The 18,935-nt window shown below is 35.7% G+C and overlaps 1 protein-coding gene and 1 pseudogene across 1 annotated transcript; both read left to right on the plus strand.

Annotated features, from left to right (window-relative positions):
• The first annotated feature begins 9,323 nt into the window (after positions 1 to 9,323).
• Positions 9,324 to 15,283, plus strand: LOC130589455 (uncharacterized; annotated as a pseudogene).
• A 2,425-nt stretch (positions 15,284 to 17,708) lies between these two features.
• On the plus strand, positions 17,709 to 18,260 carry LOC130589456 (uncharacterized). Its single transcript, XM_057390719.1, has 2 exons — positions 17,709 to 17,920; positions 18,032 to 18,260. The coding sequence occupies exons 1-2, from the start codon at positions 17,709 to 17,711 to the stop codon at positions 18,258 to 18,260; spliced, it is 441 nt and encodes a 146-aa protein (XP_057246702.1).
• The last annotated feature ends 675 nt before the right edge of the window (positions 18,261 to 18,935 follow it).

The following is an 18,935-nucleotide window of genomic DNA, read 5'->3' on the forward strand; positions in this document are numbered from 1 at the left end:
AGCAGTGTTCTCTCGAGGGTAGTACTTCATATAGGAAGCTAAGGCCAAGGTATTCTAGTATGTGATCCTAAGAGTGGCTCGATTAATCCCATTGTACCACATCTTTGCCTTGTCTCGAAGTGAAAGTGGAAAAAGAATCGCCTGAATCTGATCTTATGTTACTCCCTGCTGCTTAATAGTTGATCAATACTAGCAGAAGTCCTGATAATGTAGATTAGGGTCTTCATTAGGTCTACCACCAAATTATTTCCTTTCGATCATGTTCAACAGTGCAGGTTTGATCTCAAAATTAACAGTTCCGATTTCGGGCATTGATTACTCTTGGGAAGCCAAGGAGGGCTGAGAAAAGTTAGTAAATCTCTTAGCCATCTCTGATTCTGTTGCAGTAGTAGAAATACTACTTCTAGAATAAGAGTTAAAATCCAAGGGTGTATCTCCCCCTGAATTATCGCGCAACTATATGAAGAAGTTCTTCTGTCTAAGAAAGGATCTTTCAATTTCAGGATGAAATCAGAAGCCACCTGAACTCAAACTCCTGCATAAACGGACTAAAGCACAAACAATTAAGATATTTTATCCCAAAGAACAAGTGTACTTTGAGACGAGAATGTATAATCTAGACTCTAAAAAAATTAAAGAAAATGGAACAAAATCGTTTCCCCGGCAACGACACCAAATTTTGACAGGCTAAAGTCGTATCACCTAATCAAAAGTAATCCTAAAATCCGAACAAATAGTAGTCAGGGAAGTAGGGTCGAATCCACAGGGAAACAATGTTCTTTTTCCTAATTGTCGATCCAATCTAAATTATAAGGAACGAGTGTTGTTGGTAATTATGCTGAACTAAACAATAACTATCAAGAATATCAGTAATAAAGGAGTCTAAGACGTAGGTTCACCAATGAACAATATTTCAGGATGAAAGACAACAATCAATAATAAATAATGAGTTAAACAAGTTGATTTGCTCTCTCGAGTCAAAATGAACAATAGAATGATATTAACAAGCTATCACAATTTATTAATACCAACTCTACCTATTGAAACTAGCCTTAATATTAAGTTTATACCTCTAGGCGCATAACATAATATTGCAACACTATAACAATCAAATCTGGCCAAATCAGATTGAATAGAGATAATACATTCAATAGGAATAACATACATCATCAAAAATCAATAGTTTGTAGACATCCCTTCATAATTGATCATGGATGCCCTTAACCTTAGAAATAGACTACAAAATCATAATTGGGGAAAGCATACTCATGATAAAATAAGTAAACATGGTGAATTAATAATCAAGAATTGAATAGGAATAATAAGAGAAGAGAAGGAATACCAATTGTAGAACCAATCTTCCAAAATCAAAGCTTCTATTGAAAATTCAATGTAGATTGGGAAAAAGTAATACTAGGGTTCTTGAGTAATTAAAATTGTGCTTAGAAAACTAAAGATTGAAATTCTAATGAGAAAAACGTCCTTTTCCAATCCTAAAAGGATAAGTATTTATATTAAAACCAAAACCAGCGCCACATGCACTTCAAAAGCCTTAAACGCCCCGCCGCGACCAACGCAGGCGGAATCCTCCCGGCCGGGAGGTTGTCAAGTCATAAACGGTAGAATATGAAATAGCTCCCCGCCCGGTCGGGCCCACAATAATTTTTTTTCCTTCCAAATCTTCTCCAAACGATGAAATTTGGCTAAGTAAGGGCGCCGGGGATGCCAGGGCGGATTCCGCTCGGCCGGGCGGTAGTTAGCCTGCACAAAATCTCTATCTTCAAAATGCCATTACTTCTTCGTTATTCGTCGGAATTAGGTAAGTGACCACTCATTGGAAAGATCTTGAAATGTAGAATCTAACACGATTAAAATCACTGAATTTTGATTTTTAGAGCTTGAGATATAATCAAAAGAGTGGGCTTGAGTCATTTTTCTACTTCCTTCACTATTTGCTTTGCTTTGCTTCAAAACTCTTCGAACTCAATGCTCGTGCTCTCGAAAGTACTTCATCTCTTATATTGATATAAATGAGTAGGAGATGAAATAAAACATGTTAATTCCTACAATGATCAACCTGAAAATACAAACACACTACAAGGAGCATATTAGTAGTAAAAATGGCTCCGAAGAGCGCAATTAAAACCAATAATCAATGAGGGATGGGGGTAAAATCTCTAAATAAAATAGACATATCATCCATCCTTGTAATTTTTCCAAAAGGTTTTCTTTGACTCCTTTAGTGATAACCTTCTTAGGCCGCCACACTATAGTAGACAACCCATGATAAAGATGATGAACATCAACCATCTTAACACCCAATTTCTGCACAATTTCTCCCCTTCTCACATCCTAAACTCCTTTGCTGAACGAGAGAGTAGTTTTTTCAAAATTTACCTGCTGACCCAAAAACAACTCATAAACACTCATTCTGAATAGCTTGTGCATCATCCATAGTAGCTCTTGAAATAATTAAACAGTCATAAGCAAAAAGTAAGTGATTGACAGAAGGAGCGGTGGGGCCACCTTGATATCTTTCAGAAAATTATTTTCTTCCGCACTTCGAAGCAAATGAGAAAAAAATTTCAGCACATAAAATGAATAAGTGAGGGGATATAGCATCCCCTTGTCTAATGTCTCTGTTGGGGAAGAACACTTCAGAAGGGCCCCCATTTACTAGAATTGAAAATGATACGGAACGCATAAAATTCATCACACTATTACATCATCCCGAATCAAATCCGAAATTTTTCTAACACAACCTCCAAAAATTTCCATTCAGTTTTGTCATAGGCCTTAGACATATCTAACTTCAAAGCCATATTACCCTCACCATTCTGGAGATTTTCCATATGATGGAATAACTCAAAAGCAACAAGAATGTTGTCTATAATCAGACGCCCTAGAATAAAAGCACTCTGTTTGGCAACAATAATTTTGTTCAGAAAGCTTTTGAGTCTATTAGCAAGCACTTTTGACACCAACTTATAAATAACATTACAAATAGAAATAGGGCGAAAATCAGACATATGATTAGCCTTACTCTTTTTAGGAATAAGAGCTACAAACGTTTTGTTCAGTACACTTGGGAAATAGGATCCCCTCAATATATCAAGAATAATATTAGTCACTACCCTCCAACAATATGCCAATATGTTTGGAAAAACATAGGACACATCCCGTTTGGACCTGGGGCTTTAATCGGGTGCATCCTACTGAGTGCAATGTAAACTTCCTCCTCTCTATATGCAGCTGGAAGAACATCATTCATGTCGTAGATACACGAGCCTGAAAATGATGGAGTGCTTCAGCCATAAGAGTCAGATTCGAAGATGGGAACATGTTTCAAAAGTAATGCACCGTAGCCTTCCCATTTCCTCATCATTCGAATGCTCCACCCCCGAATCATCTTGCAAAATTCTAATGGCATTTTTCCGCTTTCGAGCCGAAGCTCGTTGGTGAAAAAACTTAGTGTTACGATCCCCCTCCACAAGCCATAGGGCCCGAGACCTTTGCTTCCAATAGACCTCTTCGTGCCTCACCAACTCATCGATCTCTCTAAGTAGTAATCTTCTCCTCTCTAACTGGGCCACCGTGAGATTTCCCTCATTCAACTTCTTCAGCTTTTTTCTTTTTTTCTTCAATGCTCGAAACATTGGGCCAAACTTATCCGTACTCCACTTCATGAGGTTCGCAGCACATGCTTCAATATTAGTCTCTAAGTTTGCACCAAAAGTCCAAGCACTCTCAATAACCTCCTCACACCCTTCTTCAGTCGACCACATCTGTTCAATAAATACGAAATGGTTTTTCCCCCAAAGCACATAAGTCATTTTTCTTCCAAAAAGTAAGCTTAATAGGGGCATGATCCGACGATATTTCAATTTTCAAATATGAGCATCCGAAAATAAGGACAACCAAGTAGTAACTAGGGCTCTATCTAGTCTGCATTGGATATTTTCAGAAGATTCACGACCATTATCATATGTAAACTCATACCTATGAAAGGAACATCATGAAAACCACGTGAATCAACCACCTGTCTGAAATTTGTCATCTGCCACTCAACTCGATCATTTCCTCCCTTCTTTTCATGAGAATATGTGATCTCATTAAAATCACTAATACATAACCATGTTAAAGTAGAGTGAGCAGCAAGGGACTCAAGCAAACGCCACGAAAGATGTTTATTAGTAACTTCCGGCCACCCGTAGAAACCGGTACATCTCCATTCCTCCTCTCCTAACCCCCCCACGCACAAACACAACAATATGATGCACAAACATCGAACTCAGAACCACATAAACTTCTTTACGCCACAACAACGGGAGAGCACCAAAAGGACCCATAGAATCAATTACAAGACCATGAAAATCTCCCAATTTATCTCGAATCTTGTGGAACTCATTATTACTCAACTTTGTTTCTGATAAAAATACCAAAGTCGGGGTTTCTCTTCAGATCAAGTCACGAAGATTTCGAACTGCAGAGGGATGCTCCAACCCCCTGCAGTTCAAGCTCAAAACATTCATTGAGCTTGGCGGGGCTGACTAATTCTCGTCAGCCCTCGCCATTCGCCATCCAGTAGAAGTAAAATCCAATTTCACGTTTATTTTTTTTGTTCACAAACTCCATTGTCATAAAACTATCCCTTTCTCTCTTGTCATTTTTTCCTTGCCCAACCACATCATCATCATGTATTGAGTTCCTAGGTTTCTCTCTTGCTTATTTGCGCCACTTCCTACCTCCATTCACGCCACCCACACCACTCTCAATCATCTCCGTGTCAAAATTATTATTAACAACTCCCACCTCTCTTGACTCCATGATCTCCTTCACTCTTCCTGTCCCACCAAACTCCTTACTAACCGACTCAACTACACTCCCCTCCTTACTCACATCAGCCCCTTCGAATTATCATCGCCATCCTTCACAATACTAACCAGGTCTCCCCCTCCCCTCCTCCTTGGTTAAGTTATTAATAACATTACCACACTCCTCCACACTAGCATTAAGGTTAATTTGTTTATTCACCATAGGTTCGATAATAAGAGTAGGTGAGAAAGAAGATTGTATAACCTATTCGATCTTGCACTAACAAGTGTGTCACTTGCATTTTTTGGCTCCACACCTGTGATAATAGGGCCTCCACCTTCCATGGATGTTGACTTATGCCCAATGCAATGGGTATGGTCACCCTCCATCATTGGGGAGTCAAAAGACAATTTTTTTAAGCACTTAAAGAACTCCTTGGTCTCCTCTATCATCTTCAAGCGACCTCGCGGCGAAGCCCGCAACCACGATCCCCACTGTTTATCAATTTCTTTCCCTCCTCCGATTCTAAGAGACAATCTCTTTCGATATGGCCTATCACCCCGCACTCATAACAAAAGGTAGGCAACCTTTCGTACTTGAGTTTGAACGAAACATCCCCTCCCTTCTTATCTTATGAATTCTACGAAGCGGTTTTGAGATGTCGAGCATAACCTTAACCCTAGCAGATTTATCCCAAACTATACCATCTGATTCCACCTCGATAACCTCCCCAATATAGCCACCAATCACCTTCACAATGTTCTCAGACCTGCTGTTCATCGGCAGACTATACAATCGCAGCCAGAAGGGACAACGGTTTAGGGTTATGTTTGATGGCTGGACGCTACCATCGATATCCTCCAAAAGCACAAGATTATTGTCAAACGTCTAAGGTCGCCCAGTCATGACCTTGGATTTATCCTTCACTGATGAAAACTGAATAACAAAAAATCCATTCTCAATCTGACGAAATAGGTTAACTTTAGAAATTGTCCAGATTTGATTCAAAGTTTTCTTTAAGGCCTCAAATATATAGGGTCTAATGGTAACCACTTTCCCTACCAACACAAGATCCATCAACGGTTCCGTCGACGTCTCTTGGATTCCTCCCAGTTCCACAATCGCATCTTCCTCCGCCATAATCCACATATTCGAAACTCGCTCAATCAAATGATCAACCATGATGACTGACCCATATACCAAGGGGGATTGTCAAGGCTGGAAAACCGAGATTCCCACCTCAAAACCTAGAGAAAACTAGAGAGAAACTTTTTTACACAAAACACTCTTAACACTCTTCTCATATTATAGCTTTTTAGTCTTTCCAGTGGCGGAGCCAGGATTTTCAAAGTGGGGGGACAAAATCTAGATGTCGGCATTTGAAAAAAATTAGACAAAAACACTACATGACAAATTGTTTAATACTTAACGTTTTAAACCTATATTGTCAAAATCGGGTTGTTTTCCCTTGGACTTGTATGAACTAGGGGAATGTGAATCATCTGACATTTTCGAAATAAATTGAAAAACATTAATCAATTACATATCAGACCAAACTAGTCAATTATAAATCAACTAATATTTACAATTTCCAAATTATAAATTCAAAATTAAAAACTAAATAAACCTAAAACACGAATTAACAAATCAACTCAATAAATCATGACCAAACCAACAAAAATTCAATTCAACTAATTATATTATTTAACAACCATAAATTCATAATCACAAATTCACAAGTATCACAACCAAATGATAAATATTACCTAAAAAAGATGAAATTGAAACGTAGGATTTAGAAATTAAAAAAAAAAAATTCAGATGAATAACACTCAAGATAAAACCTGAAACTTCAAGTATTCTTCAAGAAACATAAAACAGAATAACAAGAAACTTCAATTTTCAAGAAACTTCAAAGTATTCTTCAAGAGACATAAAACAGAAATTAAAAAATTTACATAACATAATCAAAATTAACACCACTTCAAGTATACTTCAACAAAGATATAGAATAACAAGAATAACATCAATTTTAAGCAGTAAAGTTTGTTTCTTTAGCAAGATGAACAAACCAACTTTACAACTTACCTTCTCTTGAATCTCTCCTTCCGTCGCTTGGTTGGGTATAGGGTTTACTGTTGAGCCGTTGAGGACTTGAGGTTCCTTCGTAGTTCGACTTCGTGGTTTGTCTGGACGGGTTGTCGGCTCCGGCGGGCGGCGACTCATGGGCGTGGACGCGTGGTACTCGTAGCCTGGCGTGAGTTTGGAGTTAGGGTTTCAATTTTCAAACTTTTCTCTCCTTCCTTAATTCTTTGGTTCCTCAACTTCTCATGACTTAGATTCACGCGTCTCTCCATTTTCCAAAGTCCAGCCCACTGCCAGTACACTGTGCACAACGTCCTTCCTCGTTTTTCTTCCTTTTTTTTTTTTTTTTTTTTGAAAAACCGTGAAATACTTTTTTTAAAGTGGGGGGACATCTGTCCCCATGTCCCCCCTGCTGGCTCTGCCACTGAGTCTTTCTAATTTGCCTTGAATGTGTATCCAATGAAAATAGGTCTTCCTCATGGAATGGATAATGTTATCCATTTTCGATAAAATGTAATCATTTTTTCACTACGCGGCCAATAATTTTGCATGGAAAGGGGAACATAATGCATTTTGGATAAAACTATTACTTGTCCCGGGCGATATGCCTTGGATTATTTACCAATGTGCATTTGAAGATTTAAATAAAAAACTTGAGAGAAGTGGAAAAAAAAGTTGTAGGTATTGCTTACGCTCAGGAAATGATTTTCCAGTTCATATTAAATTTTTCACATCATAAATTATAATATGAATTATTTATCAATATAACCATCAACTTCAAAATAGTACATATAATTACTTATAAAAAATATAATACAATCTTGTTTTTGAAATTTAGGTTAATGAATAAGTATATAGTCGATGTAATTCAATGGTATAGTGGTATTAACTATGAAGGTTATAAAACTCTAAAAAAAAAATTTTATGAAGGTTATAAAAATTTGAAGATTTTTTTTATATTAAAGTACTTAGAGGTAGAAGACACTATTATCAGCATTAGCTTAATAAGTATTAATGTATGCATATTGTATTTAATCATTTTAAAACTAAAAATAATATATTGTCTTTAAATAATTTTTTTTCCCCATAAAGACCAACATATATATATATATATATATATATATATATATATATATATATATATATATATATATATATATATATATATATATAACCATCCTTTTCCCTAACAAGGATAATTTCCAAAAGGTTTATAGGGTGCGTCAGGCGCAGGATATGTGATTAATATTACACGATGTCGTTCGTAGTACTACTCTTTAGGAAGTAATACTACGTATAATATTGCATGTATTATTACTCGTTAGGAATTAATAATAACAAGGTTTGCATGTATTATTACTCTTTAAGAAGTAATAATAAAATAGTATGTATATGTATTACCACTCGTGAGGAAGCAATAATAATATACATTTTATTTATTGATGCAGATTTGGCTGATGGAGCATTTGAGGCTAATTGACCCTCCTGAGAACATGGAAGGTATAACAAAAAGGGCTTCATCGGCGGGAAGAAGATTTTTACTAAGAAATCTTTTGAAGGCTAGACCAGCTTCTTCGGGATGTAGAGATGAGCGTTAGATGAATTTGGTCCATGATAGGTATTCGTGACGATTCTCCCTATGTGAGGTTGTGTAGTTTGTATACCATGACCTTTTATTTTCCTTTGAGGATATTGAGACAGTATGGGTACCGTCAACTAATTTCTGGAGAGGACACTATTGCTCTCAAAATATATGGTTTGTCTTGGAGCAGAATTAGGAAGTGGGAGAGATATTGGAGAGAGCACCCAATTTGGTATACCCAGGAAAGAATAGAATATGAGAAGGTGTCTAGGAGTTATATGGTATGGATGCTGACCAGAGACCCTGTTGTGAGGAAAGGGATGAGGGAGACGGAATCCTTTGAAGTGACTAAGAAGAAGAAATTTAGTCTGTGGGTAAAAAAATTGAGGCTTTAGCTAACAGGGGCAAGAGTCCAGTGATAAGCGCATATATTTCTATATTTTTTTCCCCTAAAATTAGTCTTATGGTTGTCTTCTATGTGTTATTTTATAATATTTATTGACTTTTATTAATAAGTGACGTATTTATGTCCATATTATATTTTATTGAATAATTAGCTTAAATAGTGTGTTATTTTATTATAGGTATTTTACAAGTTCAATTTGCTAAAGGAAGACAACAAGACTAAAAAAAAGAAGAGAAGAAAAGAAAAGAAGAAAAAAAAATATAATAAAAGTGAGCCCAAGCTCACGTGAGGTTGGAAGTAAAACAAATAAGACAAAGAGATTTGTAAACTTCTTCACATCTGTATACTCAGAATCCAAAAGAAACAAGAAGTTGTTTCTATTTTCCTACTTCCTCGCAAGAAATAGCAAGAGGAGATATGATTTTATCTCCTCAAATTTTCAAGATATGCTTGTTTATCAGATTTTCAGTTACGAAAATCTATCTTTTTTTATTCTATCTTCTACACAACTCGATATAAATTCACCAGTTCTCGGAGATGAAAAACACGCACACATACAAGAGAGTTCGTGAGAGTGAAGAAAATAATCGGGTTCGTCCAAGATCGACAAGTTGATAGGAATTGAAGAATTATTGCGTTCGGAGGCGAATTGAGGGTAGCGGCTACATCAATTCGGGTCTACAGTCATGAGTTTTCTCTCTCTTCTATTTTCAATTAGTTGTTCTTGTGATTGAACTGGATGTTATCTGAATTTATTCATATTTTTAGTTTCTTATATTTCTATTATTTGAGCCTAATTGGTTGACGCTGAGTTGATTGAATTTAATTGTTTAATTTAGTATTTATACGATTCATACTATTGTTGGTTGGTTATGAAATTTGATATCTTTACTTGTAATTGGACGCAATTAGTTGTTTAGATACTCAAATTATGCTATATGACTATTAGGCGCGGCGTTTAATGGTTGGATAGGAAGACGACTTGAGATTAATAAGAGTGAGCGGCTCATCTTAATAATCTTAAGTGTATGAATTGTGCTAATAAAACAAGTTTATTAGGGTTGTATTTGTCTTAGCAAGATTCTAGATTTTTAGTGAGTAAGACGAGAATTGATCGCGGCGATAATTCACCAATCTAAATGCTAAGTTAACTATTAAAGTGGTCTCCATTATAAAGGGTAAGAAGCTAAATTATGACTAAACATTCTATGATCGAATCGGGAATTAATAGAGTTTGTGTGTCGTCACTTGTAATTATTAGTTTAGTAGTAGTTTTAATTTTACTTCGTCTAAGTATTTGGTTACAACCGAAACCCCCCTAATCGTATATATGTGAATAGTGTAAATAGTGTAAATTCGTATATAATATATGTTTTTGTCACTTAGTTGAATATTTGAGTTTAGGAATTATAATAATCTTCTCGTGGGATCGATCCTTTCTTACCCTTTTACTAGTTATAAATATTTTTGAAGGTTCAAGTTAGGTTTTTAATTTTATACGGTAAACGACACGTATCAAATTTTGGCGCTGTTGCCGGGGAGATTTATAGTCTTTCCATACTCAAAGTTTAACTGGGATACTAATTGTTTTGTTCAATTTTAGTTGATTAAAAGAAATTTAGTACTTGTGGTCTTGGGTTGTCTAAAGAACCTTTGGCCAGGTTGAAAGTTCTTGGCTTATAGTATGTTTTCTAAATTTTTTGCATACTATATGTTTAGTTATTGTAATATAGTGTTTTGATTCTATTGTGTGATGCACTAATTAGTTATACTCATATCCTACTTCAATGACAGTTATTTGACTCTTAGTATATTTTTTTTTTGGAGCCTTCTCATCCACTTGGAAACAATGTTGCGTCAAGTATAGATAGTATCAATTGGGGTGCAGTAGTTTAACAGCTTGTTTCTTGGCCAAATTTTTCCAAGATATAATCTTCTCTGACACTACATCTGCTATTTATCATGCATATATATCATGTACCTGTATGCTTTCTTCATACTATGGATGGTTTCAAATAATGATAGATCCATGCTTACTATCTAATTAACTATCAGGTGGTTATATTATTGTATAGATCAGTTATTAGTATAAATAGTCTTGATACTCTCATTGGTGACTTATGTTGATTAATTTAATAAGCATGCTGAATTTTTTCCACTCTTTACAATATGAAAAGTGAACTTTATGTTATCCACTCGTCTTCTATTATCATAAATCTAATGCGGTTTTTATATGTTATAACACCAAAACACTAGAGTTCTTAGATGTTCATATTTTCAATACTTGGCAAAATAATTACATTGCTAATAGCATGATTACTTCGTCTATAATTTGTCATTTGCTCAGATCTATGGGTAAGTGCTTGCAGACATTATGTATAACTAGTAAAAGTATCTGTCTGTTATGATTCTTTATTGAGACATTAATATATCTATCCACAAGTTACCATCAACCTCCTGTATAACTGCATTGGTTTTCTAAAGGTTCAGCAATATGTTAACTTGTAGTCTATTTCAAACAATATGACTTAAAGTAACTAGGAATAAATTAAAAAAAAAAATTAAGGGAATACTGCTTTCAACTCTTAACTTATTGTCAATCTACTAAGTATAATATTTTGTTTTGCCCGGCTTTTGATACTTAGTATATTCAACAATTTGTTTCTTTTTGTTTGCGCGTTAGATTTAACTCACTACTTGTTGTTGAGTAGCAATCAAGCATTGAATTGTTGATTGATTGTCGTGCTATATATGAGTTAGCTGCATTTTGAGTCATCGATTTCACTAGTTTTGATTTCAATTCGGCATGGATAGATTCTAGAACATCATCCATGTTCTAGTATTACTCATTTGTAGGTTCTTAATCTTAATAAGTCAGTGCCTTTTAATGAGGTCTAATTGATAATCCAAGATTTAATCTGGTGTTGTACTTTTCAAGTTATATTCAATGTTTTGATTTGTCATATGCAAAAGGAAGAAATGTGTTAGAATTGCCTTAGTGGTCTGATGTAAACGTATTTGCTAAAAGCTTCTTAGTGATAAGCTAAAATATGGTTCATAAACCTGCTGGGACTTTTTGAATTTGCTTAAAGTATTTGCAGTGCTCATAATTTGCATAACTTACTAGAAATAGTCTGCTACTTCATAGTCCATCAGTTATACGATTTATTTGTAATTTTACTCTGTCTTATTTAAACTCATTATACATGACTAGAGTTAGATTAAGCATTACGAGCTACATCTTGAAACAATCAACCTGCAATATTTCTGATTAAAAAAATGTGACTTTGTTTTGTGTAAGTGACCGCAATTTCGAGTAATGAGCTTTGTTTCTCAAATTGCATTATCTTGCGAAGAAGTGTCTTAAGCACTTTCAAGTTTTTACTTTGTTGGCCATACTTTAATTCTTATTGCAAGCAAGTGCTTTGTTCATAATGTTTCATTCAAAATTACATTGTCACCTGCATATTCTTACTTGCGTAATTTACTTGATCTGAGTCTGCACAAGGTGTAACCCACATGCCTAGCTTGTCATTTCCATGATCACTTTTCAGTTTCTAAGGTCTGCTAAACAAGTTGGAAATGGTCAAGTTTAGCAATTTGACAGTCTACATGCACTCATCTCCAATATGCAGTTATTTTATACACTCTGTCAATATTATGCTTACCATCACTCAACTTTGTCAGGGTGATTTAGTAGGAAGTTACAGAACATATTTATTTTAAGAGGTTGAGACCATTTTATGATCAAGAGCAGGAGGAGAAATAGAACTAGCATACTTGCATAGCACTGCATAGTTGCCTTTCTTTTAAAAATAAAAAAACAGAGTCATGGTTCATACTACTAATTCGAATAATGATATGCAGACCATATGTTAAATATATTCTACTTCCTTTGTGTTCTACATTCATGATTCGTTTTTAAGTGTGGGGGGAAGACATCCATTTCTGCTTATATGGTTTTAGCTATGATTTGTTTCTCTGGATATTCAATGGTCATACCTAAATTATAGAATTTCATGAACTTCACTCTTAAACTTTCTCTTTTCTATTTTCAGGTGCATGAGTTTGGATACGGCAACCAAACTTAAGCGTATAAACCTGTTTATTGAAACTCTAAACGAAGCTAGCCCAGAGAAATTACTTTACATCTTTCAAGACAGACCACGTGAAGACTCAGAGATGGGTGATGAAAGAACCTTGAAGGAATTAGGAGCTCCTAAGCTAGATGATGAACCTCTCTGCATTGTTTTTCCAACCTTGGAAAGACCTTTGAAGCTGAACTCAGGTTTTCTTAATCTCCTTCCCAAATTTTATGGGAACGCAGGTGAGGATCCTCATAGACATTTAAAAGAATTTATAGTTGTTTGTTCAACCATGAAACCTGAAGGAATTGAACAAAATCAAGTAAGATTGCATGCTTTCCCATTTTCCCTACATGATTTAGCTAAAGATTGGTTGTATACTATGTCTTCTGGTTCCATTACGACTTGGGACGCCTTACAAAAAGCTTTTCTGGAAAAATTCTTTCCCGCAAGTCGTATTGGATCCATAAGAAAGGAAATATGTGGAATCAGACAACATAATTCAGAAACACTTTATGAATATTGGGAACGTTTTAAAAAATTATGTGCTTCCTGTCCACAACATCAAATAACTGATCAACTGTTAATTCAATATTTTTATGAAGGATTGTTGCCTAACGATAGGGGTATGATTGATGCTGCTAGTGGTGGCGCATTAGTAGACAAGACACCAACTCAGGCTAGGAATTTAATTGCTAACATGGCCCAAAACACTCAACAACATAGCACTAGAAATGATGTTAAAAGGGTAAATGAAATTGACTTAAGTGGTGTTAAATCTCAATTGCAAGAAAATGCTCAACAAATTGCTACTTTGACCACTTTAGTGTCTAAAATTGTTGTTGGAAATGAGTCTAAAGCTAGAGTATGTGGTATATGTTCTGAGTTTTCTCATGCAACTGACGCTTGTCCTACTTTAAAAACTGAAGATGTTAATGCATTAGGAGGCTTTTCCAATCAAAGAAAATATGATCCTTATCACAGAGTATAATGAAGGTTGGAAAGATCACCCAAATCTTAGGTATGGAACTAGACCACAGTTTTCACAAACTAATCAACCTAGACAATTTGGTGTACAAAACCCTCCACCCCAATCTTCTGGCCCATCATTAGAAGATTTAGTGAAGCAATTAACTACTCAAATAGGTCAAGTTCACAACCATGGAGTCGAGTATCAAAAGAAAACTGATAATCACCTTCACCAATAGATACTCAAATAGGACAAATTTGTACTTCACTAAGTAACCTAGAAACTCAATTTTCAGGTAAACTACCATCTCAGCCGCTACCTAACCCAAAGAAAATGCCAAAGCCGTGACCCTTAGGAGTGGGAAAGAGTTGAGTGAACCTAAGGCAAAGAGTCGCGAGATTGAAAGAGAGATAGAGGTTAAACCTGACGATGAACTTAATATAGGGGGAAATGGAGAGATTGAGAGTATGAAAGACAATGAAGGAAAGGGTAAGCTTAATTCAGAAATTGATGTTTCTCGTTTTAAAGATGTGCCCCTTTCCCTTCCAGATTTGCTAAAGCTAAGAAAGCTACTCTTGACAATGAAATTCTTGAGACTTTTAGAAAGTTGAAGTCAATATTCCTTTACTTGATGCTATTAAACAGGTTCCCCGTTATGCAAAGTTTCTTAAGGAACTTTGTACTAACAAAAGACAATTTCATCCTTCTGAAAAGGTAAGTATGGGAGAGAATATTTCAGCTGTAATTCAAAAGAAGCTTCCCCCAAAATGTAAAGATCCTGGCATGTTTTCTATTCCTTGCAAAATTGGTAATTCTAAATTTGAAAGATGCATGCTAGATTTAGGAGCTTCGATTAATGTGATGCCCAAATCTGTCTATGATACTTTAAATGTGGGATATTTGTCTAAAACTGATGTGGTTATTCAGTTAGCTGATAGGTCAAATGCATTTCCCATTGGAGTGTTAGAAGATGTACTGGTTCAAGTAAATGAATTATTTTTCCGGCTGATTTTTATGTTCTTGATATGGGTGATAGAACCGATAATGTTCCTTTATTGTTGGGAAGACCTTTCTTGAAAACTTCTAAGACTAAAATTGATGTTCATCAGGGTAATTTGACAATGGAATTTGATGGTGAAATAATTAAGTTCAATATATTCGATGCTATGAGATACCCAAATGATGTCAATAATGTTAGTTCTATTGATTCCTTTGATGCTTTTGATTGGATGGCTCAAGAAATTTTTGATCTGTGGTGTGAAAAATTGTTTGAGACTGATAATTTTACTGATAGCAAGGACACTGAAATGCCTGTTTCTTTAGTAGATATGTCTGAGTAGCAAGTCTTGATTCGCAAAATGAAAAAAAGATAATTTTGATCTTTCTATGCCAGTGTCTAACCTAAACTAATCCCTTCTATTGTTCAAGCACCTCAATTAGAATTGAAACCACTACCCTCGCATCTAAAATATGTTTATTTAGGTGAAAATGAAACTCTACCTGTGATTATCTCCAATGCTCTAAATCAATTTCAAGAAGATAAATTGGTAAATGTGCTAAAAGACCACAAGGAGGCTATAGGATGGACCTTAGCTGACATAAAAGGAATTAGTCCCACCTTATGCATGCATAGAATTTTTCTTGAAAAAGATGCTAAACCCACTAGAGAAACTCAACGTAGGTTAAACCCCTCCATGATGGAGGTAGTTAAAAAGGAAATCCTTAAGTGGTTAGATGCCGACTATTTATTTTATTTCTGATTCTCAGTGGGTGAGTCCTGTTCATGTGGTCCCTAAAAAGAGTGGAATAACTGTTGTTGAAAATACTAAAGGAGAGCTTGTTCCAACTAGAGTGTCAAATGGATGGAGGGTCTGCATTGACTATAGGAAGCTTAATCAAGCTACTAGAAAAGATCATTTCCCTTTGCCCTTTATTGATCAAATGTTAGAAAAACTTGCTGGTCAGTCATTCTTCTGCTTTCTTGATGGTTATTCTGGTTATACTCAAGTACCCATCGCTCCGGAAGATCACGATAAAACCACATTTACCTGCCCTTTTGGTACATTTGCATTCAGGAGAATGCCTTTCGGACTATGCAATGCCCCTGGAACTTTTCAGCGTTGTATGATGAGTATTTTCTCTGATTTGATTGAACAAGATATGGAAGTGTTTATGGACGATTTTACTGTTTTTGGTGATTCCTTTGATAGATGCCTCCGGGTTTAGCTCGTGTTTTGCAAAGATGTGTTGAAACTCACCTTGTATTGAATTTTGAAAAATGTCATTTTATGGTAGAACAAGGTGTAGTACTTGGCATATTGTAAGTGCTAAAGGTTTAGAAGTTGATAAAGCTAAAATAGATGTTATTAGTTCTTGCCATATCCTACATGTGTTCGTGAAGTTAGATCATTTTTAGGGCATGCTGGCTTCTATAGACGCTTTATTAAGAATTTTTCAAAAATTGCATCTCCCTTGTGTGTTTTGCTTGCTAAAGATGCCACTTTTGATTTTAACAGGAATGTAAAAAGGCTTTTGATGAGTTAAAAGAAAGATTAACTAGTGCACCCGTGCTTCGACCACCTGATTGGACCTTACCCTTTGAAATCATGTGTGACGCTAGTGATAAGACTATCGGTGCCGTTTTAGGTCAAAAGAAAGATAAAGAATCCTATGTGATCCATTATGCTTCTAAATCACTTGATTCTGCTCAATGCAACTATACTGTAACTGAAAAAGAGATGTATGCTGTGATTTTTGCTTTAGAGAAGTTTAGACCTTATTTACTAGGCACACATGTTATTGTGTATTCTGACCATTCTGCTCTAAAATATCTCTTGAAAAAGAAAGAATCCAAACCTCGCTTACTTAGGTGGATGCTTTGTTACAAGAATTTGACTTAGAAATTAGAGATAAGAAGGGTGTGTTGAAATCTAGTTGCTGACCACCTTAGTAGAATTGTTCCTAGAGATGATTGGCCTTTAATGACTGAATTCTTTCCTGATGAACAACTTCTTTCAATGTATCATGTTGAAACTCCTTGGTATGCTGATATGGTTAACTATTTGGTCACTAGCACATTTCCCCCGACTCTATCTAGAGCTCAAAAAGAAAAGATTAAATCTGAGTCAAAGTATTACTTTTGGGATGACCCTTATTTGTGGAAATCATGCTCTGACCAAGTAATTAGGAGATGTGTAGACCAATCTGAATATGCTTCGATTCTTACATTCTGTCATAGTCTTGAAAGTGGAGGACATTTTGGTCCTCAAAGGACTGCTCATAAGGTTCTGGAATGTGGTTTATATTGGCCTACACTTTATAAAGATGCTTATGTGTTCTGTAAGTCTTGTGAACGTTGCCAAAAGACTGGAAATGTATCTAAAAGGAACGAAATGCCCCAACATGGAATCATAGTATGTGAAATCTTTGATGTGTGGGGAATTGATTTTATGGGTCCCTTCCCCTCATCTTTTGGTAATCTTTATATTATTCTTGCTGTCGATTACGTTTCTAAATGGGTGGAAGCTCAAGCTACATAACTGATGATGCAAGACAGTTGTTAAGTTTGTTAAGAGTCACATATTTAACAGATTTGGTATGCCAAAGGCCATAATTAGTGATAGGGGTACCCATTTTTGTAACAAAACATTTGGGACTCTCCTTGAAAGATATCATGTGACACATAGAGTAGCAACAGCCTATCATCCTCAGACGAACGGACAAGCTGAAGTGTCCAATAGGGAAATCAAATCAATTCTAGAAAAGATGGTAAACCCTAACAGGAAGGACTGGAGCCTTAGATTAGATGACGCATTGTGGGCATATAGGACAGCTTATAAGACACCTCTAAGAATGTCCCCTTACAGACTTGTTTACGGAAAAGGATGCCATCTACCTGTCGAAATCGAGCATAAGTCTTACTGGGCTGTAAGCAATGTAATATGGACTACGAACAAGCTGGACAGGGAGGAAACTTAGTTTGCAAGAACTAGAAGAACTTAGATTAGCAGCTTACGAAAACACTCAGATTTATAAAGATAAGACTAAAGCCTTTCATGACAAGCGGATTATTCAAACTGATTTCTCAGTGGGAAGAAAGTCCTTTTATATAATGCTCGCTTAAAGTTGTTCCCTGGTAAGCTTAGGTCCAGATGGTTAGGTCCTTTTGTTATTACTGATATTTTTCCTCATGGTGCAGTGGAGATTAAAAGCTTGGAATCTGGAAAAGTGTTTAAAGTAAATGGCCACAGATTAAAACCATTTTATGAGTTTGAGCATGCAGGTTTAATTGAAGAGATCGAGCTTCATCGAGAATGATGCTTGCATAACGTCGAGCCAACGACATAAACTAAGGGCGCTACTTGGGAGGCAACCCAATCCTGCTACTATCACTTCCTCTTGTTATTTCATTTTATTTTCTTACTGTTCTCTCAATTTATACTCATCATTCATGCCTTATGTTTATCATAGCTAGGAAATCTAGTCATATTCTAACTTGTTCTTGCTCCTTGTTCACCATACCAATCAGCTTCTACTTGCCACCTTCACATCTCATGAGTGATACTCTAGAAGTGGTGAAGCACTCAGAGGTTCCAACTAGATTTCTATTAGGAAGGCAACACATTACAGCAACATATATGAACAAGGCAACCCGTTATGATCTCCATTATTATTTCTCTTTGTGAAGAAAGATACACATAACCAGCTAAGTTCTCTCATTCTTTAATTCAATTCTTTTTCATTGAGGACAATGCACATTCTAAGTGGGGGGGAGATAAATGGTGACAAATTTCACTTTGGAGCTGGACATGTGGTAAATTGGCAAAATCATAGGTTGGATTGTGGCGTGTGCTGGCATTATATGATGTATAATTTTATAGGCTAAATACAGGTTCTGGTATCCATGACTTTAAATTGAAAAATAAATTGGGATATGTCTGTTTTAGGGGAGGTGCTGCCAAATTTTCTGTAGAACTTTTATTTTATTAATCT

The sequence above is a fragment of the Beta vulgaris genome, chromosome 7 (assembly GCF_026745355.1).
Source record: "Beta vulgaris subsp. vulgaris cultivar EL10 chromosome 7, EL10.2, whole genome shotgun sequence".
Lineage (NCBI taxonomy): Eukaryota > Viridiplantae > Streptophyta > Magnoliopsida > Caryophyllales > Amaranthaceae > Beta > Beta vulgaris.

Bases quoted from the DNA above. Each gene is read 5' to 3' on its own strand.
- LOC130589456 (XM_057390719.1), top strand. From the start codon at position 17,709: ATGGTAAACCCTAACAGGAAGGACTGGAGCCTTAGATTAGATGACGCA. The intron at 17,921-18,031 runs GTTTGCAAGAAC...CTGATTTCTCAG, and splicing joins CTGGACAGGGAGGAAACTTA to TGGGAAGAAAGTCCTTTTAT.